At 60.4% G+C, this 26,145-nt stretch overlaps 1 protein-coding gene across 2 annotated transcripts in view; it reads left to right on the top strand.

The window, feature by feature from the left end:
- OLFM1 (olfactomedin 1) overlaps window positions 1-11,276 on the top strand; it is a 35,878-nt gene extending 24,602 nt beyond the window's left edge. For both annotated transcript variants that reach the window (XM_035015482.1, XM_035015481.1), the window contains exons 5-6: window positions 4,149-4,255; window positions 9,575-11,276. In XM_035015482.1, the coding sequence (XP_034871373.1) occupies window positions 4,149-4,255; window positions 9,575-10,249 (782 nt within the window). In that variant the 3' untranslated portion in view covers window positions 10,250-11,276. The remainder of the gene's footprint in view (window positions 1-4,148; window positions 4,256-9,574) is intronic.
- The last annotated feature ends 14,869 nt before the right edge of the window (window positions 11,277-26,145 follow it).

Below are 26,145 nucleotides of genomic sequence, written 5' to 3'. Positions count from 1 at the left end.
AAGCCTTCCCCCAGTGGGAAGGAAGTGCCCAGACACCCAGAGCCAGGCATCGGAATCTCTGGGGGTCTTCTTGTTCCACTGAGAACACACGTGAATGAAGCCCGTGGGCTTCAGCGTCAGCGGCCCCACCAGCCCGGGGTCCACATTGCTAATGGTCAGGGTGTAGACTTCTTTGCCAGTTTGGGATGTCAGGGCATGGTGCTTTGCCTTGGCACCATATCCTGGGCTCTCTCTCCTGGGGGAGGCAAGTCTGAAGCCCCCTTCCTGTTCTCTAGCCCTTGAGATACAGCAGGTTCAGGAAGGCAGAGGGATTGGCCCTGACCTGCTCCCAGGGACCTGAAGGGGCAGGGGGAGGGAGTTGCTGCTGGCAAGGGGGATGCCGAAAATAGCCCGAGCGGGTTTTGCATTCAGTGGAGGATTGAGATGCCTCTGCCTGCAGGAGACCCCACGGGAAAGAAACCAACCCACAGCTAAAGTGCTGCTCGTGTGTTGACCTGAGTGGGATCCTGGCAGGGCAGGCTTCCCTTTCTGGAGTCCTCCCAGGAGGTGCTCAGGATCGTGCCTGGTGAGAGGTCTCCGGGCGCCTGCCCTGCCCTGCCCATGCGGAGGGGAGATGAGTCACACACACCCCCCCCCCGGTGCCACTCCCAGTCTCTGGCTCTACTTTGTCCTCAGGTTCTTCCAGCTACGAGGACATGTGCCTGCCCAAGCTCCCAGCTTTGCAAACGGTTCCCAGTCCATGAGGGATAAAAGCTGGGACCAAGGGAGACCAAAAGCTGAGGGCCCAGCCTGCCTGCTATGGGGCTCTCGGGCCCTCACTCTGGTCTCTGGCCTGGTTCCTTGGTGGGCATGTCACCCTGGGCCTGCTCAGGGCTCCCTGTGGAGACTGTCCCAGCTGTTGTTCAGAAGTGGATTCCTTCTAGGAATAGCAAGAGGCAAATGATTTCATCTGCAGGGCACTGCTTTGTCCAGGCTCCCGGCTTTGCACGGTGTCCTCCCTCCTGACACCCGTCCTGGGCTCTGGTCCTGGGCTCTGGAAGAGGGTGAGGGTGGCCAGGCCCTCCCAGCTGGGTGCTCTGGCCCTGGAGCTCCACCTCCTTTGAGCTGCACCTGCGCAGGGGCGCTTTCCCAGCCTCCTCCCCTCCTTACGCACATCCTGAGCCCTCGTGACAGAGAGGACACTTTCCTGAACTGAATGTGCCAAGACTCCTCCATGAGGCTCTGCCATGGGGCTTTTTTAGATCCTGTCAGCTCCTGAGGTCTTGGCAGAACCAGTCTGGACAGAGAACCAAAAATAACTCCCTGACTCAAGCAGGGGGGGCAGCCTCCAGCCCAGTAGGCCCTGGAGACCTGAGGCTGCAGCCAGTATTTGGAAGAGCAGGGCACCCAGGCCAGCCGGACCCTTCTCTGCACGCTCTGATCCATGATTTCAAGGCTCCCTTCAAGGGGCTGGGGAGGCTGGTGCTCCGCCCTCGGAGCTGGGGAGCACCTGGGTGAGGGGGGTGCAGACCTCAGCCTGGGGAGGGCAGGCTCTGCTGCAGAGCATCCCCCTCCAGATCAGACCTGACCTGCAGCCTGTTTCCCGCAATGGCCGGCTCCCCTGCTCTGCTCTAGGCCTGAAGGCCCCCAGTGGGCAGGACGCAGTGGGGTGGTCCGAGGCAGCCCCGATCCCGACTTTTCTCCACATCCTCAATCTGAATCCACAATCATGGTCGTGCTTCTGCCTCCACTGAGCACTGCATCCACGTCAGGCACCCTTCTAGAAGCTCCCCTTGCTTCGGCCCCCGTGGCTGCCCTCTGGGCTTATGGAAAAGGCCAACTGTCTGTGCCACACTCGGAGGAGGGGGACCCTGCTTCACCTCCCGTCCCCTCTGCTGGGGCCGGTGGCAAAGGACATCGTGAGGGTTTTCTGAGAGATGAATCATTTTACCTCTGAGTACCTGAGAGATGATTCACTCACTCATTCACGGACAATTCCATGGGCAGAGCCTTGGGGAAACAGGAAGAGAGGACAACAAGCTTGTAGCCTGGGGCAGCGAGACCTGGACGCTGACATGTGTGTCCGAGGCCGCAGGACATGTGTGGTCACTGGCATGAGTCGGTGAGGACAGGGTGGGTGGGGTTCCGAAGGCAAGGTCTTGGGAAGAGGCTTGGGTTTGGGCCAAGCCGTAGAGGACAGGTGGGAGGGCGGGCGGAGGACGTGCCAGGTGGAGGATCAGCCAGAGCAAAGGCGTGGAGGTGGGAAGGGCCAGGCACCTGCGCCGAGCTGGGGCCCTGGCCCAGCATCTTTACCTGCTGGGTGTGATATGGAGGACAGACATCTGGTCTCCTTCAGGGAGGTCTCCAGCACGGGGGGCTGTGGCCACACAGTCTTGGCCAGAACCTCGGCTGAGTCAGCATCACGCTGTGCAGTGCCTGATCCCACGGTGTGCTGTTGGATGGAAAACCCACGCACCCCCGGGCTCCCTAAGCCTTGACACCCTTGGGGGCGATGGCTCCTCCTTCCGGGCTGCCGGCAGGACCACTGTCCCCTGGCTCAGCGGTGGGGACACTGTTGGTGGCTGGAGGTGGCCCTTGTCAACATCTCCCAATTCCCACTCAGTTCAGAGAAGCTGCTGTCTCCTGGGGGCAGCCCCTGGGGCCCCCAGATCATAGGAGCCAAGAGAGTGCAGGGGGACACCAGCCTTGAGCACTCCCTTTTTCTTCCAGTCCCTGTAGACACTGGCAAACCTGGGACCTTCCTCCAGTCCCCCTTGTCCTCCCACAGATGGGGGGCTTATGCACGGGGCCCAGCAAACTTGCTGTGATTCTCAGCAGGGACCTAGACCACCTGCAGACCTGCCACCAGCCCCATGAGCAGTGACTCCTGCCAGGAAGCCGCGGGCTGTGAGGGGACAGTATTTACGTGGGAGAGCACACCATTGCTCCTGAAAGTGGAACAGACAGGAAATCCGTCTGGAGAGGGGAAGGGATAGGCTGGTAGAAATAGGTGTGGACCCAAGGCAGCGACTGGTCATGAGCAGGGCAGCGCCACTGATGGGGGTTTGGGTGCAGAGCCAGCCCCTCCCCCCACCATTCCTGCCTGCAGGCGGCCAATATCCCTCCCCGCGGCCTCCGCGCTCCCGCCAGGACAAAGAAACGGGATGCCAGGCACTGGGCTGGGGTGTCAGGGGTCTATCTTTGCAGCCCAGCGTGATGATGCTAATGCAGATACTCACCCCACTTTTTCTTAGAGAGAGACCAGCTTCTGAGGCCTGGCCCGCCCTCCACTCTGCGGGATTATCCCGGCTAAACTGTGTCCCCGGGTTAAGTCACTGACAATCTTCTGAAAGCACCCGGATCTTCTTGGGACCTTGCTGACTGCACTGTGTCCACCTGCTGATCCCACTCCTAGGGCTCAGGAACACCTTGCCCTCCAGGCTGGCTGGGATTCATTTATTCTGGAAGACCTAAGTGGCTGTGGAATCTTTGCTGGGCCTGCAGGTGCAGCCTGGCAGGCCCCCGGGGCTGTGGGAAGGGCGCTGGGAAGGGCGCTGGGCTGCAGAGAGCGCTGAGTCCCAGGCTCCCCTGTGCAGAGTGCTGGCGTGGCTCTGAGTCCCTCTCTTCCTGCAGGCCTCCATCTGTGAGACGGGCGGCACCGAGGCCACATCTGAGGCCCCGTCCCTGCTCCATCAGTGCTTCCAGAGCCCCCGCTCTCCAGCCACAGGGTTCCCCCCAGGCAGAAGGGACCTTCTCCCCCTGCCCCTGCGGGAGACGCTCACAGGCTCTCCAGGGAAGGAGCGGGCCTTTCCCCTAGTCCGGTTCTAACTGGCCCAGGGGCGCGGAGCAGTGGGCTCTTCCCAGAGAGGTGCCTCGGGACCCAGGTGGTGCACAGAGTCTTGCAGGGAGCCTAACAGGACAGAGAGTGGGGGGGGGGTGTCGCTCTTCCCTCTCCCCGTCCACCCTGGCCTCAGGGGCTCTGTTTGCGGGACCAGGGGAGCTTCTCGGGACTTTGGGGCTGGGGGTATCACCAGGAAGAAGAGGGGCAAGAGCAGCTGTTAGGCAGACACCCCGACCAAGAGGGGCAGAGGGGACCCACATCCTCCTGCAGTGGGTGGTCGGGGTCGGGCCAAGGGATTCACTCTTCCGCACTACGCATTGTCTTTCAGCCTGTGGCAAGCTGACGGGCATCAGTGACCCCGTGACCGTCAAGACCTCTGGCTCAAGGTTCGGGTCCTGGATGACAGACCCTCTGGCCCCAGAAGGTGATAACAGGGTAAGTGCCCCTCCACCGGGCCTGGGCCTGAGGTGCCGTGGGCCCCCCTGGGGCCATCCCCCGAATGTCTGGCCCTCACTCCAATGCCCGCGTGCCCACCTATGCCAAAACCACCCCAGCAGTTGTGGCTGGAGCACAGCTGGGCGACCCTGGGGTTTGTTCTCCCGGCAGCTTTGGGGAGGGTCTCAGGTCCTGGCCAACGTCCCTGTGCTAACATGGAGTCACAGACTGCCGGGATGGGGCCCAATGTGGGAAGGATGGTGGCGACTGTCAGAGCAGGTGGACCCCTGCAAAACCCTCCCAGGCTCCACTCTGCCTCCCTGGCTGGAGGGCGGTGGAGGGGAGCTCCCGGACACTCCCAGCCCCATCCCTGCTCCAGGAGGAGCATCCTGTGAGGCCTTCCTTATTTTAATGGCATCTCATTTGTATTTCATTTGGTATTCTTTTCAACGCTGATGGAAATGCATGTTCCTTTTTGATTTAGGGAAGAGGCCCTGTTCTTTTTTCCCCAGACATTTCCCCCCTGGGGAAAAACTCAGAAAAGGAGAGAAAAGCAGGGCCTGGGTTGTGTCTTGTGAGCCCCTTTGGGGGTGTGGGGGTGAAGGCCGCCGGCTGAGCGCTGGGACACCTGGACAGGGCTGTTCGGGGGCGCTGAGAGCCTCCACCAGAGGAAGACCCTCCTGGGGCTGTCAGGGGAGGAGGGACACGTCTGGGCACGTGTCCTCTGGCGATGCGCCTGCTTGCTGGCTACGCCCCGGAGCGTGAACAAGTCAGAAGTCTGGGGCGACTCCTACCCACCCCCTGGCTTTCAGGGGCTGGCAGGACGTTTAGAAACTGATCACTTTTTTAAAAAATCTCCGCTCTTCCTTGGGGCAGGATTGAGAGAGGGGCTTCTGGGCCTTGTCTGGAGGACTCTTAACAGGAAAGGGGAAGGTCGCTTCCTCTCCCTGGAGATTTCTGGTCCCTGCAGCGCCCCATCCCCCACTGCCACACTTGCCCGGCAGCAGGAAGCAGCATCTCTTGTATTTCGGAAGTGAGGCGGCCCCACACTTTCTCCTGGGGAAGGTGGGTGGGGGGCAGTGACCACAGGCCCCGTGGCGGCCACCATCTGTCTATCCACCCTCCCAGCCTCTCCCCAGAGCAGCTCACTCCAGCCTCGGCTGCAAAGGATTCTGGAGGGCCTGGCCCGGGGCCCGGGACTGCAAACCCGGGATGGGAGTGCGGACAGGTGTTTGGGGGGTGGTTTCTGTTTATTTTCTGAGTCGGGACAGTTAGCTGGTGCTTGCAAGTTCTCTGACAGTCTAAGGGGCTAATTGCAATCCCGACTGGTCTTCTGGTCCACATTGCCCGTGGCGAGCCCCAGCTCTGTTCTGGGTTTGGTGACGGTGAGACCGCAGGGTTCGGCTCAGGCACAGCTGAGCCCTCTGTGTGCGCGGTGATCCGGTGATCCGTTCGCACGAGAGATGCTGGTGGTAACGCCGAGACCCCGTCCCTGGCCCTCGGTGGCGCGCTCTGCGTTCCTGTCCTGGTTGGGTGTCCAGCGACCCTCCGGCGACCTGCCAGTGTGGAGGTCTCCGCCTACCCCAGCTGTTCGATGAGAAAACCCCGGTCCCGTCTCGTGCGCACGGTCAGTGGTTTCACTAAGTGTCTACAGCAGGTGCCCCGAGTTGCCCCGTCCCCCTCTCCTGCGGGCAGTCTGCCTGCCCACCACGCGTGCCCCATACACCTGGGTCTGGGGGCTTGCGCCCGCACCCGACATTGCTCATGTGCCTCTGGCCCCCGCTGTGGTATCGCCTTCCTTTGTTGTAAAGAGCGATGCTCAAGAGATCCCCTTCTCAGATCCCAAGTATCGGGGCTCCTGGAAGCCCGGCTGTTTGCCCCGAACGGGGAGGGTGTCGGTTTGCAAAGCTGTCGAGGGGTGGTGGATGCTCTTGATAACTGGACGCCTGTTTTCTGCTTTGTGACTGGATCAGTCTCCAGAAAAGGAGGCCCCGGGGATGGACAGAGCGTGCGGAGAGGGGGCAGTGGGAGGAGGCTTAGGTTGGGGAGGGGGGAATGCTGGCAAGGGGAGGGGGGGGCGAGCTCGCGGGCAGGGACACTGGGCAGCTCTGCCCCACGCCCGTGTGGTTCGGGCCATTCCGAGCAGTGCGCTCAGCATGGCCACCTCCAGCTCCCAGCCCGCTGAGGGATGCGCCCCGGGGCCCTGCCACTGATCTGGAGGAGAGCTGTTTTGTTTTGACCGTTTTCATTCTCCCCTCCCAGTTTGGTCACACACGCAGGAAACCAGGGCCTCGTTCCGAAGGGAAACAAGAATCCGTGTCGGCTTCGGGGCAGGCTGCCACGGGGTGTGGTCAGAGGCGCGTGGCCAGAGGCCGGGGGCAGGGAACGCTGCACAGGGGGTGCCGGGTGGGGGGCCCGTCTGGGGCTGCAGAGGAGCAAGTAGAGCTCACGGCTTCCCGACGCCTTTGCGCTGAGCTGCTGGAACAAGGTCAGCTCGGGATGCCTTGGCACCCTTCCTTCCGCGACTCGTTTGTTAAGCACCAGCTGTGGGCCAGGCTCTACGCTGGACTCACGTGCTCTTCCACTGTGTCCAGAAGCTGCCTTCTCCCAGTGGTGACCGGTCCACGTGCTTCTGATGGTGCTGGGGCTGTGGAAGCTCTCACCCCTGATGCCAGGCTGTGCCCACCTCCCAGGAGACCGTCCTCCCTGACTCTGGCTGGGGTCCACGACACCTTCCCTCCTGTTGGCTGGCTTCGGCTGTAGACGTCCCAGGCCAGCTAGCATCAGCCCCTCATGTCTACGACTCTCCTCTTCTTAAGACGCCACTCACTGGATTTAGGGCCCACCCTAATCCATCTCGAGATCCTTAATGACATCTGCAAAGCTCTCTTTTCCAAATAAGGTCACATTTACAGGTTCCTGGATGTGGACATATCTTTTGGGGGGCCACCAGTCACCCCACTACAAAATTGAGACCTCCCTGCCTGGGGGTAGAGGGGGTGTAGGGAATGCCCTCCAGGAAGTGAGCGTGATCAGTGGAGAGAGGGGCATTGCGGTGGGAGCGGCAGGTGGGGGGCACAGAGGTGTCTGAGAGCCAGGGACTTGGCCTGGCAGGTGCAGAGGCAGCCGGATGCTGCAGGGAAGAGCCTGGAACCGAGGAGTCAGGTTTACAGAGGAGCGATGGTCTGGATCGCAGTTCTGGAAGGCTCAGTCAGGCGGCACCAGGCCCAGGGCCAATAGCATAACCGAGCACAAGGGGGCATGGGCTCCAAGCCAGAGGGTCCAGCCTTGCCTGCACATTGGAATCACCTGAAGCTTTCACCAACATGCATGCCGGGCTCTGTCCCTGGAGTCCGACGCGATTGTTCTGGGAAGTGAGTGTGCCCGGGGCTCAGAGGGCAACCAGGTTCCAGGCTCTAGGCGTTCAGATATGGGGTTCTGGGCCAGGCCAGAGAATCGAGGGGGTCCTCTTTGGGGTGATGGGATTCTGTGTGAGCCTTGGGACTTGGACAGGAGGGGAGGGAGAGGCATTCCGATCCGGAGATCCCGGTAAGCCCAGAGGGGGTGCCCACTGGGAGGGAAGGGGCGCCTTATCTCAGGGCCCTTTGGGGCTCGATACTGTGCCTTCTTTGCATAGAGGGGCTTTTCAATGATGTCTTACAGCCGCCGGGCCAAGAGCTGGTCGTTAAACATTTAGTGCCTTGTGCCAGCTTTCCCTCCCAGCCTAAATTGCATTTTCCAAAAGCGTTGTGCCCTGCGTCTGATTTGCTACTTTCCGGGAAGAAGAGGCAGTTTACAAATCCTGAGCAATTTGGTGACCATTTCACCCATCTCTGCCCACAGGAGGGAGGCACCGGACCCTGGGGTTCCCCAGTGTCACAGGCCCACTGGTGGGGGAGGATATGTTTATGCACATTCAGGAATGCTCTCCGTGCTGAGCGGGAGAGAGGCAGCCCCTGTAGGCATGGGTCAGGAGAGGGTTCCAAGGGGGGGATGTGGTTGAGCCGGGTCTTGGAAGAAGCAGTGAGCTCCCCATCTCAGGAGAGAGCCAAGTGCAGGCAGGAGGGCCAGTCCTTGGCAGCGTGATCATGGCCCCCAGGACCCCTGGCAGCCCAGCACTTGCCCGTTCCAATCCGAGACCCGCATCACTGTGGGTTGCTCTGCGGGGGGCTAAGGGTAATAAAAGCCTCAAAAGAGACCCAACTTAAAAAAAAAAAAATCTCATTAAAAACAAAAAGCGCATCTGCCTCTAAGCATCCAAATAGGTGCCTCAGGAACAAGGTTAGGATTTTTTTTTTAATTTTTAACGCATGTGTAATGCTGTGTCTGAAAGCCCCGCATCCTTAATCTCTCCCGCAGCCAGCAGAACCCTGATGGATAAAGCAGCTGTCTTATTGCCAGACAGATGCACTGGGGATGGCGTTAGCCCGGCAGATTTTCCTCTGAGTAACTGCATTGCTTTCTAATTTGCTCCCATATTGGTTGAAAATGACTAAAGCATTTTGTACAAAGTCTAGACAGTTTTCAAGTCAACTGGCATTTAAGCAATAATCGGAAATCTCTTCCTCTGTAACCCCAAACGTGGGCCACCGCTGGGTTCGTTATCTTGGTGGCTTGTGACCCTTGGGGCCCTTCATGAAGCCCTCGTTCTTCTTGGAGAAGTAGCGCAGGGGTTGGGGGCGACCGTGATTCCACGTGTAGTGCCCCAAATGTCCTATTAATGCCTTTCTGCCTGGCAGACGGGACGCCCCAGTCCGGGCCGCTGTCCTGGTGCCCTTGGCTCTGGGTCCCCACGCCACAGGAGCTGCCTGGGGCTGTGAGCGTTCTCCTCGTCCAGCGCCGTCTTGCTGGCTTGGGGGTTCGTATGCTGATGGAGTTCCTTCCTTCCCCAAATAAGTGGGAGCACCTGCTGTGTACCGGCCAGGGAGAGCGCAGTGAACCCCCAGCCTGGACGCAGCCCAAGCAGAGGGGACCAGGGGCGGTTCTGTTGCTGCCCACGTCCCTGACCTGCAGGGGTGGCTACAGCCCCAGACCCCCTTCCCAGAGTGTGCCTCCCCATCCTTTGTCCTCACTGGACCCTTCTTTCCTGGCGGGACAGTCCTGTCCCCTTTGACGAGTACCCTGGCGGTTTGGGGGAAGGACATGATGTTGCCTGGTCTTCGTTATCCTCCCCTGGTTCTTTCGGCTCCTTCTTGAGGCGCCAGGCCACTGCAGAGTCGATTAGACTCTGAGTCTGAGTGGCGAAGCCCCGGGGGGGGAAGCCCCGCCCGTGTCCCCCAGAGCCGCTAACGGGTGCGCGCTCTCTCTCCCCCTTCGCAGGTGTGGTACATGGACGGCTATCACAACAACCGCTTTGTCCGCGAGTACAAGTCCATGACTGACTTCATGACCACGGACAATTTCACGTCCCACCGCCTCCCGCACCCCTGGTCCGGCACAGGGCAGGTGGTCTACAACGGCTCCATCTACTTCAACAAGTTCCAAAGCCACATCGTCATCCGGTTCGACCTGAAGACGGAGACGATCCTCAAGACGCGCAGCCTGGACTACGCCGGTTACAACAACATGTACCACTATGCCTGGGGCGGCCACTCGGACATCGACCTCATGGTGGACGAGAACGGGCTGTGGGCTGTCTACGCCACCAACCAGAATGCCGGCAACATCGTGATCAGCAAGCTGGACCCCGTGTCCCTGCAGGTGCTGCAGACCTGGAACACCAGCTACCCCAAGCGCAGCGCCGGCGAGGCCTTCATCATCTGCGGGACTCTCTACGTCACCAACGGCTACTCGGGGGGCACCAAGGTCCACTACGCCTACCAGACCAACGCCTCAACCTACGAGTACATTGACATCCCCTTCCAGAACAAGTACTCGCACATCTCCATGCTGGACTACAACCCCAAGGACCGCGCTCTGTACGCTTGGAACAACGGCCACCAGATCCTCTACAACGTCACCCTCTTCCACGTCATCCGGTCCGATGAGTTGTAGTGGTCTCTGCCTGGAAAGCCCGGGGGCCAAGGCCTCCCCCATGCGGACATTCCTGCGGAAGAGCTGCCAAAATTACCAAACGATACTAATAATACTAATTTCAGAACAGCAGCTGCAGCGTGGGCTCTGGCACCGCGTGGCGGCGTCACCTCCGTGCGCTTCTGGTTCGAGCGACAGGGCGACACACTTGGGAAGATACCCCCCCACCCCCGTCTTTGCAGCTGGAACTGCAGTCCAGGGATCCCTGGTCCCCTCCCCCGCCCCCCGCCCGGCCCCCTTTCTGGTCAAATAACCTACAGAAGTAAGGCAACGACTGTTGGCCAGTTCTCGCCCGAGAACAACCACTGTTAGGTCGCATGGACATTTCCCCTAGATCGTGCTCAGCTCCCGTGGGCGGGCCTGCTGTATCCCATCGAGGGCCCGCGGGCCGGCCGCGCTCGGCGTCCGCAGGGGCCGCGACGGCGAGTGTAACTCATCCATCACACCTGCTGTCTCTCGACCGCGTGTCATGTCATAGCTGAGCCGCGCCGAGGCTCCGCGTCCCCACGGGCCCATGTGCAGTGCCTGCCGCCGGCGGCCACACGTGTGGCGTGGACGGCGGCAGCACCCACCTGTTCGAGCTCGCGTCCCCCGTAGATCTGTCGTGCCGCGTCTGTCTGTCGTTTCCTTGAGGTGGTAGCTCTGTGTGTTCAGTTGATGCAATGAATGTTGTAAATGCCGTGCTGTAGTTTGGATTTAATAAGTGGATGGTTTTTGTTTCTAAAAAGAAAAAAAAAAAATTCAGTGTTCACCCTTAGAAAGAGGTAATCAAGTTCATGTTGATAATAAAGAAATTGCTCTCTTCTTGTTAAATTACCTAAATAGTGTAACCGCGGATGGGAAGGGTTTATCTAGGGAAACTCTGTTTCCGCTGGGAAAGCGATGATCCCGAGGACAACCGGGTGTGGGGAGTACAGTTCGAAGTCAAAATGAGGGGAACTTTGTACCGTCCAGTTACCGAAGGAACAATAAAGATATTAGGAGATGTCTTCGCTTCACTTGTCATTTCTGAGGTTTTCAAGATGATGGGGCCTTGCAGAGCCCTGTGGATGTGTCCCAGAGTCCGGGTAGGGCTCTCCCAAGAGGCCACATCCGGGACACGTTCTCCACCGGGTCCCCAACCCCCATGCCCCAGAAGTCAGAGGACCAGCCTGGGACTCCACACCCCCTGGGGTGGACACGAACCCGAGGCCGCATCCCCGGAACCCCACCTCACTCTGCCGTGGAGGTCTCCTCCAAGGGCACCTCTGGACGGGGTCTGGGAAAGACACCCACCGGAGATGTGGCAGGCGCACCCATGGAGAAGATGCTGACGGGTCAGCGGAGGTAAACCAGGCCCTCCTTGGCCGGCTGGCTCAGTGGGGCTGTGGTGGGTCTGAGAGGTCAGCGGCCGGCCCTCTCTGGGATGCGGGTCCCCAGGCCTTGGACACAGAGAACCTCGCTCATCCATGGGGCCGGGACCAACTCACAGGCTGTGCCCTTCGATGAGGAGCCCCCTCTCCCAATCCTTTCCTGTTTTCTGGTTACTGCTGGCCCCTCAGCGTCCTTCTGCCGGGGAGCTCAGGGATACCCCGAACAGTGACATCAGGAGAGGAGGGGCGGGCAGGGGGAGGGCTGGGCCTTAATTAGAGCCTCGTTAGCTGGCCATCCCCCGTGAGCAAGACGGCTCTCCCACGTCGGCAGGACGAGCTTGCAAGTAAAGCTTGTACAAGGGGGAGACCAGTTCACACTTTTACATTCTTACAAATTTTCTCAGAGTGAGGGGTCCAAACTCTTCCCCCTGAGAGTTGGGAGCTGGTTACTCGAGGAAAACCCCGAGTTTCAGTAAAGCCACAGTTCCATCCACAAGGCCACTGGGGCCAGTGTGATGGGGACCCAACCAAGCGCATCGGGCAGGGGCTGCCCTGTAATCGCAGCTCCAAGTTGGGCCGATTTCTTCCTACTTCTCCCGAGTGACAGAGGGAAGAGCAAACGTGCACATAGATACCTGCTCTGAGTTCCAGAAAAAAAATAATGACCCCAGAGGTCCAGAATGGATTTGCTGTCTTGGACTGCGTATTTGCTAGGGAAAATATGCCTCCAGGATATTAAATACACAAGAGAAATGGTTCCATCCGGAGAGCAAATAAAACAAGCGGCCGGCCACTAAATCTCCCAGATTCCAATAACTGGATATATTGGCTGATGGCAGAACATCTGTGGATGAATTTTCTTTATTAAAAATCTGGCTTGGAATCAAACCCATGATTCTTTGGGGGAAGACGAGGAGGTCAGGGCATGAGGCACTCAGTTCTGAGTGCTGCTGGGCCTGGGGCTTTCCCCATTTCTGAAAGTCACCTCTGGAAGGAAGTCCAAGAGACTGTTGACCCCGCACGCAGGTGTCCGTGGACCGTGCTGTGGCTCCTTCAGATCCCCAGAGCCCGTGCAGAACTTACACGAGGCCCCACGAGGAGCCCTTCTCCCTGCCCACACTGGAGGGGGGCAGCTCCTATGGGTGCGGCGGGCTCTTGGGAAGCGCGGGGTCCCATGCAGATGCCAGGCTGCATCTATGAGCAGGGCCTGAAATGAGGGGCAACGGTGATTACAGGGCGCTGAGCACAAAAGACGGGTGGGAGATTGTTGTTTTATTGGAACGTTTAACTGAATTCCATCTGAAGGTTACAAGCGGTCGCTTGAGCAAAGACCACGTTAGGTGCCGACGGAGCACATGTCCCGCCCCCATGCGCCCCTCTGACTTCACACCACCCCATGGAAGAGGCACCACTCCCTGTTCCCAGATCGGGGAACTTGGGCTCCAGAGGCCCAGCCATCTCTCGGGGCAGCTGAGCTTCCAACCCATGAAATAGCATCCATGTCCACACGATGACACGGGCCGACATGGAGAGGCGTAGAACGCTCCGGACCCTGGCAGGCCACTGGAGGCAGTGAATGGATGCATGGGTGGGGCTGAGTCAAGGATGGTGAGCGGTTCCTCAGTGCTCATGGGGAAATGAGCCCCCACGATGCAGCTGCCCGAGGCTGGAGCAGGATTTAGGTCATCTCCTTGCCCAGCCACCTGTGTCGGTGTGGTCCAGAGAGACGTGGCAGCTTGACCAGGAGGAAGTGGCCGTGGGACCTTCCATGCCACAAAGAGTGAGGCTGGATTCCCGGGCGTACTGGAAGGGGCTGCCTGGGGCCTGAGGAACCCAGGGGCCGGACGGTCCATCTGACGCTGAGCAGAGCCTTCTCTTTGTGAAGGGGCACAGCGGACCTGCTCACCATCAGATAAGATGTCCCTTCCTTGGTGGCCCAGACCTGCAGTATTGAGGAGAACAATCTATTTTGGTTTCCTGAATAAATTGTTTCCAAAGGGGTCTCCCGTAGCAAGATTGTGCTTTAATAAATCCATTGTTAGACATTGTTTTCACAGGCTATGAGAGTGACATATGGAGTCCTTCGAAGCCAATAGCAAGGAGAGGCATCGACTGGTGATCGCACCCCACTCTTCTTCTACAAAAGGCACCCCACATGTATATGACCCTGCATCTTGCTGTCCTCACGTAGCAACTCTTCCTGAAGGTGACATTTGGTGGCACGACCCGCACCTTGCTTCTTAGCAGTGAAGCGTGGCGCCCCCCCATACTGAGACCCTCGGTGCTCTGGGCTTTCTGGAGTATGAACCCCGTGTCCCGCTTTATCTTTTTCCAACAGATAAATGGTCCCATTTTCCCCCTTGAATCCTATGCTGAGTGTCCCATGCACTCCGGTCTCTTTCTGGAATTTTCTCTTACTGAGCCTTGTTGGATGCTGTCACTGGAAATCCTAAGCTAAGGCCCAAGAGTTCGCTTACATAGCTTGGGTGGGATTTCTCTGTATTAATATCCATGACTTCTTGGACATAGGCATGTATGCCATGGCTTTTTAAAAGTGTCTCTGAAAGGCTCGTGTGCGGGGACACCTAATCCCCGTGACGGTGAAGTCACAGTTCCTCAATCCGAGTGGGATTTCTGCCTCACCAGTTTTGTTGGATCTGCAAGGATTAAAGCAGTTTCGGGGTGCTGTATCTCTGAAGCAATTATTTGCTGTTCTAAACAAGGTGCCTGAATCCAGAGATCTGGCCGGGACTCTGAGAACAAAGTGAGGTTCTGTCTTCTGACGGATCTGTGGGAAAATCCCTCATCCTCCGTGGTGTTGCATTACCTCCATTTTGCAGAAGCCAACCCAGGGAGAGGAATCAGCAGCAGATCCTGCTGCCGAGGGGCAGGCTGGCCCTGAACCCGGGGCCTCCGGGCCTCGTGCTCTGCTCTTTCTGCCCTTGGCTGGCCCACGGACACACACAGCACGTCCTCCAGCTGGTGAGTCGCCCGAAGCTCATTCATCACACGGCAGGCAGTGGAAGGTGCCAGAACGGAGTGCCTGGCAAGGATCCAGGCTGGTCCTCCAGCCCCGGGTGCTGGTGAGTCCCTGCTGCTGGACGTGGAGCAGGGCAGCAGAGGGAGGGGAGGCCCTGGAAGCCCAGAGGCTGGTGTCTGTTTCTGCTCCCCCTTGTTGGGGGGAAGCTGGCGGGGGTTGGGGGGCGGGCAGGACCTTCCTCTGTGTATACACACACACACACACACACCCAGCCCGGAGCAACTGCAGGTTAGCAAGCTCACTTCCCCACCCTTCCCAGGACCAGTGTTCACCATCGCAAAATGGGAGTCCACCCAGCCCACTTCGAAGGGAGACTTCTGCCCAAAAGACTTCATCCCACCAGCCTGGCCTTCCAAGCCTGCCAGCGGGCTGTGCCCTGTGCCATCGTGGAGGAGGAGGGGCTCCACGCTGCCTCCACGGCACGCACCCCCATGGGCCTCGTGGGAGGGGTGCTGGGGAGGGTCCCATCTGATGCAGGCAGACGGGCCCCGTTCTCAGGAGGCAGCCGCGGCTCCGTGGCACCCCTGCCCAGCCGGGGTTGGGGGGGAGCACCAGGAGTCAGAGATGTCAGGGCTCCATCCACTCGCTTTCCAGGGAGGATGCTCTGCAGTTAGGCCCCGCGCGACCGCCAGGCCAGGAGCCCTTGGCCCTCTCCAACTTCCCTTTCCTGCCTGGCGAAGCCTGTGCACTGGCCGGTGACCCTGCAGCCCCTTGGCTGGCCACAAATGCTGTCCTCACTCGGCAGGTAAAGACAGTGAGGCCCAGAGAGACGAGTTAATGCCGAACCCGCTAGCACAGCTCCTCGGGGGTCAGCCCGAGATGCTCTTCTGCCAAACGCAGAGCTATGTTTGGAAAAGTGGGTGTCAAGCAACTGTCCCCTAACAGGCCAGAGCCTCCGGGGTTGCCAGTGCCCCGACCCGGGCCACAATCCCCCTTCCAGGGCCAGGCCTGGCGGGGGGCTGTGGCCTCACAGGAGGCGCCAGGAGCTGACTCTGTGAAAAAACAGTAATTTCCTTATTGATCTTCTCCTTCCCGCTACGGGCCCGAAAATCAGGTCGCCCAGAGTGATGTTGTTCCTGCTCGCTCTTCATTGTTTCATCTTTGCTTATCGAATTCTGAGTCATCCCTGGGGGACGTCCCCTCTCCCTTCTCCCTTCCTCCCTCCAGGAGCTCACCCCTCCGTGGCCATCCCCAGGCACAGGGACCCCAAGGCGCAGGGACGCAGACGTGCCCGCGTCCGCCCCAGTGCTCCCCGCCCGGCCGCCGCCGCCACTGCCTTTCATTAGCGGGACAGGCGCTGCTTTCAGCTCCCGGCTGCCGGTCTGGCTTAGGTGGTGCCCGCTGTCCCTGTGGTATTAGCTGTGGCAGGCCATAATAAAGAAGAGAAACTGGCTGCACGGGGTCGTTGGAGGGGTTGGTGCTCCCCCGGGAAGGGCCCAGAAAGGAGACATTCAATTAGTTTTCCTTCAGCTCTGTGGCTCCCGGCCCGGCCCACGCATCGTGGGGCTTCGGACACGACGGAGGACAGACGGACGGGACGTGCTGCCTCGGGTCCGAACTCTGTGCTGAAGGCCCTCACGTGACACCCCGGCCAAGGAGACAGAGAGAGTTCCAGAAGGTGTTCACCAGCCTCCACTTCTCTGTTACAAAACCAACAGTTCATTTTGCCCATAAAAAGGCAAGAAAAAAAAAAAAAAAAAACAGAAAACTGTAGGCAGCCTCTTCGAACCATTAATGATTCCATAAATACAGGCTCAAGGAAATCTGTAAGGTGATTTTCTTATACGAATCATCCCTGCAGCAGGTGTTTTCGCAAAGGAAGCCAAAGGGACATCGAGCCCCACCAACGAGGAGCTGGTAAATGCTGGAGGCTGGTGTCACCTGTCAGATCCCAGCTCCGGGCTGGCCCCTCAACTGAGCCCCTAGGGGGGCAGCTTCCTAAGCCATAGAAAGGGATTTAAATGGGATACCCTGACGAGCACCTGAGCCCACCCTTGCACAGCACATGGGGCCTCTGGCTGGGGATGCTGGGGCCGTGAGTCGCGGGCCCTGGCCTGGCTAGCTCCTGACTCCTGAGCACAGCATGCTGGGCTCCGGTGAGCCCCTTGAGTTCATTGCACATTCGTCTTGGGGGCCATGGCGTGGGCGGGGAAGCTCGGGCCAGAGCAGACAGTGACCTCCAGCAGGCCTCGGGGGCAGTTTGGCCACGCCCACCACCTCGCCGCACTCCCCGGGCAGCCCCGCTGACCACAGACTGATAGCCCGAGTGACAGTCCCCTCTTGGAGCCCAAGGCCACACGATCTCGGGGAAACAGCAAGCGTCGGATCTGCAGGTGCTCCTCTCCGGTGTCCCTCGGCAGGACCCTGCGCCCTCGCGTGGACTGCTCCTTCTGCCCAGCACGTTCGCCCCCAGATGTTCACGGGGCCGACTTCCTCTCCACCTGCAGGAAACTCAAGCCTGCAGCAGTGCATCCGTAGACCTATTTGTGAGTCTCTGTGTGTCCCTGGGGCCAATTATAGGTGCTCAGTGAACGTTTGCCAAATAAATGAATGACAGTGGGCGCTTAGTCCCATGAGAGCGTGGGCCTTCAAAATGCAAATCAGACTCTGACCACCGTCGATGCGCCATTCCCATGGAGCAAACCTGTCCAGACCTCCTTGGAGGTGCCGACGACGTGTGCTAGTCCCGGGAGCTAGCCGCTAGGCAGCAGGACCTGGCCCAGCTCTTCGGCCGCGGGTGGAGTCTGCACTTTGGCTCTCTGCTGCTCAAAACTGAGAGCTGGGCGGTGACGCAGGAAGGACCAGAAGGGCCCTCGAGCCCAAGTCCCTTTGGGGGAGTTTGGATCGCCCCAGGCCCCGCACCAGCAGAGGAGAGAGGAGGCCGGAGCTCCCCCGTCCCCACCCCCAGCATGCCTGACAGCACAGCCTCTGGTTCCCACGTCTAGGCGGAAGGAGCTAGAAGCAATTTGGTGTGTGTGAATTATTCAGAGCAGCTGGAATGAAAGGCAGAATTGAGAGAGAACGTGTACAGATACAGAGTCAGAAAATAGATCCCACGCGAAAGAATTCATAAGGTTGATCGTGAAAACAAATTAGCGGTGAGTTACAGAAACATTATTTGATTAGATGCAACCAGTTGTTTCGAGAACAATACCCATAAATTGTGTTTCTCCAAACAGGCTCAGCCCGCGCTGTTCCACAGTCTTTTCGGGGATGTTTGTTGGCGTCTGCCACTCTATCACGTGGGCTCCTGGGGGGCGCGGGCCCTTGGGATGCACTCGCCGCCGGGCCCCCAGGCCGCACACCTGCGCCCGCACACAGCTCGGGTCTGCAGCGCGTCGCTGCGGAGTGGGTTCGTCCTATTTCCAGCTATCTCCATGTGAGCCCCGCATATCTGTCCCCACCTGACTCCAGACGGTGACCCTGAGCCGTGACCTCCGCCTGCCTGTCTGGCCCCAGCCTCAGGCGTCACCACTGTGCCTCAGGGCAACCGCTCAAGCCAGGCGGACGGATGCTTCCTTGGAACTGTGTGATCCCCTTTACTGTGAAATTATCCCAAACTGGGCTCTGCTGGCTCCGGGTCCGGGGCACGCTCAGGTCACGCTGCTCATTGAAGCTTAGCTGTGAAGGCTTGTTGGCCCTGAGATGGGACATTCCTGTGGGAAAAGTGGGTGCAGAGCCATTGTGTGGATATTCGGACCATCAGATAATACACAAACCAGCCAAAAGCTTCAGGGTTCTAGAACTTTCCTTGATGGCAGGACAAGGCAGCAGGGCACTGGGACTGGCAGCCCTGGGGATGTGGACAATGGCGTTACCCGTCAAAGTTGCCCAGGAGCTTCTCTCCAGGATTCCTGGTGGACACAAGTGTGCGCAGGGAGAGGTGGGCGTGCCCCCAGAGCTGGAGCTGCGCGGGTCAGGCTCACTGGCCAGGATTGCTGAGCGTGGGCAAGGCTATGGCTCTCTCACACTCACTTTCCCTTCTGAGCTGCCGGACCTCGACGCTCAAAGATCTAAGCCTCTTCTATCCTGACGTTCCAGGGTTCCACTCGTGGGCACCTGCTGTGGGGAAGGCCCTGCAGCCACAGGGGACACAGAGACCCATAAACCCAGGTGTCTGCACAGAGATGAGTGAGCTCAGCTTGTACATGGCCAAAGGGCCCGGTTTTCCTGGGGCTGCTTTGGTGCATTGGTTGGTGTGGGACATAAGCATCTGCTTCTGAGCTCGGTTAACCGAATAGCCATTCACCTACTTACCCACCTGCTATCTCCGGAGCACCTAGTAGGTGCCAGGTGCAGTCTCGGGCGCTGGGAATGCTGTGGTGAAGGTGGCAGCGAGGGCCCTTCTCCGCAGGCCTACCATGTGGGGAGTGGCAGCTAGAAACCAGAAAGCCCGTCGGCCACTGACACAGGAGTGGTGAGGGGTAAGACAGAACGCACCTCTGCCAGGAGGCACCGTTCGGCAGGATCCAAGTCCCCGGGACGGGTGCACCTGGCGTGTATGTGAGGAAGAGCGGGCTAGCTGGTGTGGCTGGAGCCCGCAGGGAGGGACAGGTGCGTAGTCGGGAGGTCGCTGGGGAGAGGCACGGGGCCAAGAGCAGGTCTGCTCAGGTGGGGGGGCCAGAGCGTGCTGGGGGGCTGTCAGGAGCAGGCAGCTGCAGGAGAACAACCCCCAGGGTGTTGGGGAGGGAGTGACTCAAGGAGGCATGGGCCTGCGGGGGATCCGGGCCCTCACTCCCGGGAGCACAGAGCTATGGCGGACAGGAGGGGGTTCCGGGGGGCCGGGAGCTCCTTTCTATGTGTCCCTATGTTCTCAGTGCAGTGAGTGGAGGTCAGCGTCAGGGGACAGGCGAGGGATGAGGATGTGGGGACTTAGGAGAGAGGAGGGAGGATCACGGGTTTCGAGGCAAGGTGGCAGTGCTGGGCGCCCGCTGAGCTCCGAGGCCAGGAATTCAAAGGCCACCAGACAGCACGCTGTGCTTCTTCCTGGGGATGCTCTGCTGTTTCCACGCAGCCACAAGCAAGCAGAGCAACAGATCGTTCGGGTTAACCAGTCGGGCGCCGGGCCAGTCAAGAGCAGTGAGAAGGTCAGCTGGATGCCACAGAGCGAGTGGGAGAGGGGCGACCAGGAGGGCTCACAGAGACAACGTGCAGTCACGCGGGGTGGCGTCCAGACGTGAGAACACCACCCCATCTGAGGAATTGCAACTCTGGAGACTGGAGCGACGATTTGAGTGGAGGAGATGCCCGGGATGACTGGGTCAAGGGCAAGACCCATGGCCAGGGTGGTCCTGGTGGGGGGCGAGCAAGCCAAGGGAGCCAGGGAGCGGAGGGCCACTGGGGCAGGACTGCGCCCAGCTCACTGCCCACAGAAGAGGGAGCCCGGGCTTCAGAGAGAGGACAGAAGACAGGGTTTGACCACACGGAGAAAGGGCCTGCCATAGGGGGGCTGCAGGGAGCAAAGGACCAGCCCCAGGGATACTGGCTGTCCGAGGGAGGCGTTTGTGGGGGGCAGGCCCTGAATGCAGGGGCTTCCCAGTAGGATTAGAGAGCTCACGTAGGGGACGGGGTTCTGCATCGAGTGTGATGAGGGAGGCACAGGGCTGGGACCAGGAGAAACACATAGGCACCTAGGCAGCCGGGAGCAATGGCCTGCAAGCCAGGTGTTTCTGGGGCTGGCCGCCTGTTTGGTGTCAGGTGCGGCCTCACTTCTGGATGAGGAAGGACTAGACACTGTCAGGCTGAACAGGTGGAGCCACCAAGGGGGCAGGTCCAGGGAGGGGGTTCCAGCGGATGCAGGAAAAGTGTTCCCTGGGTGGTGAGCTCCCCGGCATGGGCGGTATGCAAGCAGAGGGGAGGAAATCACCGGTGGGGTGCCCAGGAGATATGCCCCCTGTGTGAAGGGAGAGCCTGGATCAAGGGGCCTCTGTTCCCTCCCAGTCCCCGTGGCATGTAAGCCTGCGTCTCCCCACAGCCTCTGCCCACTGGGCCTCATTAGTGGGCCATCTGCAGGCTGCGGGGAGAGTGGGTGCCGGCCAGGGCGGGGTGACTTCCCCAACACTGCACCCCCAGTGCCCCCCCCCCCCCCCCCGCCAGGGCCATCTGTCTGAGCACAGCGCCAGATCGGTTTTCCATACGTCAGCAGCCAGCTCCGGACGCCCCAGCCAGCTCCCGCTGCCGAGCAAAGCCCCGAGGTGACATCTCAAAGTCAGCAAAATATGATTTTATTGATTGGAGATGCTGGGCGTGTCGATTTCCTGCGCAAGGAAAAGCATGCCCTTTCCTGTCGCTCTCTTCAACAAGTTGTAAAATGCATTGTGCTTATAAAAGGGCCGCATAAACACTGGCCACCGCACGCTTCTGGAACCGCTGACTTTATAAATCAGGGAGATGGTTTTCGGTGGAGTCCTGGTCTCTCTGGATGTAAAATGGTCTCCTTCGAAACTGGGAGAGGCATCAGCCAAGATGTCTCCGAGGCTGCCAGGGGGCACGGGACATGGCCCCGGGGGACGGGTTTTCCAAAAGGCACCTGCCAGGGCGGAGGATGACGGCCCCGGGTCTCAGCCAGCCTCAGCCCTCAGGAAGACCCTCACGTCTCTGGGGGAGGCTGCGGGGCCTGGTGCGGCCTTCCCGAGCTCAGTCACAGCCACCCACTGCCTGGACACTTGCCACTTCCAGGGACAACGAATGCTGCTCTCGGGGGTTTAGAAAGAGACCCTCATGGGTGGCCACAGGTTCTCTGGCCCCCTGTGTGACGGGCGGGCCGTGATCTTCCTGATGCTTACGCTGAGTGGCCATGGATGCACGCCACAGAGGGGGAGGGGGACCAGGCCTTGCCACAGTGGTTAAAATAAAAGCCACACCTCCACGGACCCCTTGGGCCACAGCTCCACAGAAGCTGGGTGTGTGCTGGGTGATCTCGGGCAGGTGACTCAACCTCCCTGAGCTCCCGTCCTTGTTACCCCAGCGCAGAGGCTCACCCAGGGAGGCTGTGAGGACAGGACACACGGCCCGACGCCGCGCCCGGCCCAGCACGGAGCCAGCACAGGTCACCTTCACTCTGACAGCAACGTGGGGGACAGAATCTGGTGGTGGTGTGGCCGTGGCAGGGCGCCCCCTTTCATCCCGTCTTCTGTCAGGGACGGGGCAGCCGGGTGACTGGCTCCAATCAGCACCCACACGTGGGCAAATCGGTAAGCAAGGTCCTTGCAGAGGACAAAGCCGGCTCACCAAGGAGCCGGGTCTGTGAGGGACGCCACCTGTGGGGACTTCCCTGGACGCTGGCTGTGCCCCTCACGGCTTGCTGTGGCGGGGATTCTGCTTCCCGTTTGCAGGAGAGCATGTGGGGCGCTTCTGGTCCCCATCCGAGGTGCCCGGCTGCAAGGCAGCTGGACCCAGAGCGGGCAGCCACGGCGGGTTCTGAGCCACGGGGGCAGCGGGCAGCCACGGCGGGTTCTGAGCCACGGGGGGCAGCGGGCAGCCACGGCGGGTTCGGAGCCACGGGGGGCAGCGGGCAGCCACGGCGGGTTCGGAGCGGGGACAGGCCACGCTGGCGTTTTGAAGAAGACAGGTCCAGAGCTGATGAGGCTTCACTGTGGAGCAAACCGCCCGAGGTCACCGTTCCAATTTCCACCCAGAGAGTGGGAATTACGTGGCTCTTGGAGGCCACACAAGAGAAGATCAGAAGGAGGGTCTTCCCTCTGAGCCTGGGATGGATGGAGATGGTGGGGAGGGGGCTTCACCAGGGGCAGCGTGCAGCCCAAGGGAAATCACGCTGGGGGCAAAGGAGGTGTGTGGTGGGCAGGGGCCAGGCTCAGGCGTGCACGGTGACGCATCAGGGCCCTGGCAGAAGCCCCCCTGTGGGAAGCCTCAGCAGGAGGGCCGATGGGGCGGCCCGGGAGACCCTGATCCCGGGAGGACTGCGAGGAACCCAGTGCTTGTCCATCACCTTCTGATTGGTGCTCCATCTGGGCTTCGGCGGGGCGGACGCCGACATCGGTAGCCTGTTTCGGAGCATCTGGCCATATTATTTTGTTGCTTAATGATGGCAGGAGAAGCAAGGAGTAATCATCCATGTTAACATGTAATTTATTCTACATTCGTAATTATGTTTTGCAACCAGTAATGAAAGAGCGCCAGGCCCCCAGCTTATCTGATGGCAGTCGGCCCCTTAACCAGGATCAGGCCCCTCGCAGCCTCAGCAAGGTGAGTTATTCAGGGCCCAAGGGTGCTGCTGTCAGGCCGAGCTGGAGCTGGGGTGACAGGGGTCAGGATGGAACACACATAGGAAAGGAGTCAGGGACTCTGTGGTGGACAGAATCCCAGCCCCCGGAGAGGCCCGTGGCCTAACCCCAGAGCCTCTGGACCCGCCAGCTCCCGTGTCAAGGGGGCTTTGCCGATGCTAAAGACCTTGAGATGAGAGATGCTCCCGGCGGCGGGTGGGCCCAGCATCATCCTGGGGTCCTTACTGGAGAGAGGCAAGGGTCAGAGGGGAGACAGAACAGGGGCCCCCAACTAAGGGAACCAAGGCGTGGGTACACCACCAGCACCAGGAAGGGCAAGGGAGGGATTCCCCAAGAGCTCCCACAAGCAGTGTCCCCCATCCCTGACACCGTGATGCTAGGACTTAGAACGGGTGTTAGCGGGAGCCAGCAAATCTGTGCAGTCTGTTAAAGCAGCTCCAGGAAGCTCACGCGGGCCCCTCAGGGCAGCCCGGGGGCCCCCCGTTGCCCACTCTCTCCTGCCCCAGACCCTGTGTCCCCGCCCTACAGGCGGGAGAGCAGCTCTGCTCTCACTGTGCAGAGAAAGGGGGTGTGTGTTGGGGGCACCGGGCTTGGGTCTGGCAGTTGGGGTGTCCCTGACTGTCCTGACAAATGTCATGCACATCACCCTAAGGACTAGGGTGGGGAGGGGAGTTCGTTCACTTGTCCTGGGGTGAGATTGAGGGGCTGTGGGTGGGTGCGTGGACGGAGTTCCTCCCCACCGGGTCACAGCGCCTGTCAGGAGGCTGGTTTACTGCCTGGCCTCCTGCTAATAGCCACGAAGGTGGCGGCCACGTCCAACCCCTCACCACCGGGCCCCCCCCACTCCCCACCCCCGGCACTGAGGGAGGCAGAGGGGGAGGGGAGAGGAGGAAGGAGGGGGGGAGGGCAGAGGGAGAACTGCAAGAGGCGAGATGGAGCAATGGAGCCGGAGGGGGGCGGGGAGGGCGCCCCCGGCCCGTGACCCTGACCCCTGCCTGCTCTCTGCCGAAGCCACCCACCACCCCTCACCCCCTCATGCCCCCTCTGCTGCCCTTCACTCCAAGCTGTCGAAGCAGAGCTCTGCAGGTCTTTCTGGTCCTGATGCCTGCAGAGCAATAGTGTGACCTTGTTTTTTAACTTCAGCAACCCCTGGGGATTGAGCCCCCCCACCCTCACCCCCCCGCCCCGGGGGAAGGACAAAGCCAGGGAAAGAACTTGGGACATTTGTGGCCGTGGCCCCATGGGGAGCCGGTCAGGAGAAAGGGCTGTCTGCCGGACCCAACCTGGTCCTCCCAGGAAGCTGCTGGAAATCACCCTCCACTGTGGGCTCTAACCCTGTGATTTCAATTGGCGAAGGACTGAGCTAAGAGACACCTGGGGGTAAGGGACAGATTTAGACCGTGCCTGCGTGCGGAAGTGCTGAGTCACGTTGCCTGTTTGGAAAACAGAGAGCTAATTAAGTTAGTGTCAGGGAACAGAGGGGCAGTGGAAAAAACCTGCTGCCACTCAGCTCACAGAGAGTCCTGGCTGCAGGACGCCCCGCGGCAGGTGCGGGGATGGCAGGGCCGAGGGTGGGACGGGGCACGGCGTGGGAGCCCCCCAGGGAGGGCAGGATTCTAGAAACCGCAGGTGTCTGCACCGTGAGTCAAGCTGCCCCCCCTTCCAAGCTCTCTCCCTCCTCCCACGTGCACCCCACCTTCTTCCTTCACCCCAGCGTTTGCTTGGCGCCGGGTTAGGACGGGCATGAGCTCTGCTGTCAGAGCTTACAGTCTGGCCGTGCAGACACGTCCGGGGCAGCGGCCGAGCGTCGGGGAGCGGGCTGTGGAAGGTGCCAGCGAAGGAGGCGAAGTCATGGAGGCGGCCGGTTGCAGGAGGCAGGCAGAGATGGTTAGAGCCCGGGTCTGAGCAAGGGACATGGCCTTTGACTTCGAGTGGTTCACTTAGCAAACCCCTGCAGACGCCCGTCCTGGGACACACTGTTGCAGGGGGTGGACCAAACCCATCCCGGCCTGTCCAGGGGACAGGCACCCCATTCAAACATGACCAGACAGGATGGGGCCACGAAGCTGGGCCCTCTGCTCCTGGACCAGCCTGTCTGCCAGGCTTCACCTCCCACCCTCCTCAGCAGCACAGCCTCGGGGACCCAGAGAGGGAGCAAATGACTCCAGACCCCCGCCGCCGCCGAGCCCAGGTGCCCGGGGTGCTCTCTGGCAGGAGATGCCCACCTTTGCCAGCTGAGAAATGGACCCTGAGAGCCCTTGTGTGCCCGGACACCACAAGGACTCCCTGAACAACCACCCTCACCAGAAGCAGGCTGCGGAGGCTGACTGGAAGCCATGGGGGCTTCTCCACATCGTCAGGAGGGGTTGTGCGGGCCTCTGGAGCTCGGCACTCCCCCAGGCTTGGGGCTCCCCTGGTCCTGGCCAGGCCTGAAGTTCAGGCGGAAGGCTTCCCATGTCAGGACTTTCTCTCGTGGTGTCTGAAGCCCCTGCCCAGAGGATGGAGGGATGGGTCCCAGGACCCCTGCTGACATCACAGGCAAGTGCAGAGGACCAGTCTGGAACCCTCTCCTGAGGACCAGTGTGCTGGGAGGAGGCAGGTGGGACTGGCAGGACAGGACCCCCAGCCCCTGCTGTCTGCCCCTCCACCTCCCACAAGCTGAGAACTGGAGCCCTTGGCCCGGGGGCGCTTCCAACAAAGCCCCTGCTGTCTTGGGGACCCAGCAGCACGTGTGGGGGGGCATTTCCTACTCCATCGAAGCCACGCCCAAGCCCCTGCAGAAGCTTCCAGTGTCCAGCCGAGGGGAGGGCTCCTGTCCGGGTGAAGGAGCCCAGGAGACCCACAGCCCAGGGAGGAGAGGACCACATGCCTGTCCCCACACCCCGTGGGCATGGGTAAGCAGGCCGGGAGGACAGTCCACCCGGGACCGTGTCCCTCAGGGTCCCCAGCCCTGCCTGGCACCAGGAGCCCCGAGGTGGGTGCCAGGTGTTGCTCTGGAAGCTAAAGCTCTTGTGTTTTTCAGAAGGCTCTCAGGACCCACATCTCCTCACCACCCTTTCGGCTCCCCAAGATCATACATGAGAAGTCCAACCTCCCTGGCTCCCAAGGTTTGGGGAGCAGGGTGGGGGTCAGTCAGCACCAGCAGGGGACAGCCGCGTTGGGGCCTCAGGCCAGAATCACAGGAGTAAGGTTGACCCCAGGCTGATGCAACTCCCTGTCTCT

Source organism: Mirounga leonina, unplaced genomic scaffold, assembly GCF_011800145.1.
Source record: "Mirounga leonina isolate KUSES-001 unplaced genomic scaffold, KU_Mleo_1.0 Mir_170, whole genome shotgun sequence".
Classification (NCBI taxonomy): Eukaryota; Metazoa; Chordata; class Mammalia; order Carnivora; family Phocidae; genus Mirounga; species Mirounga leonina.
This window is presented reverse-complemented; position numbering and strand designations above follow the sequence as displayed.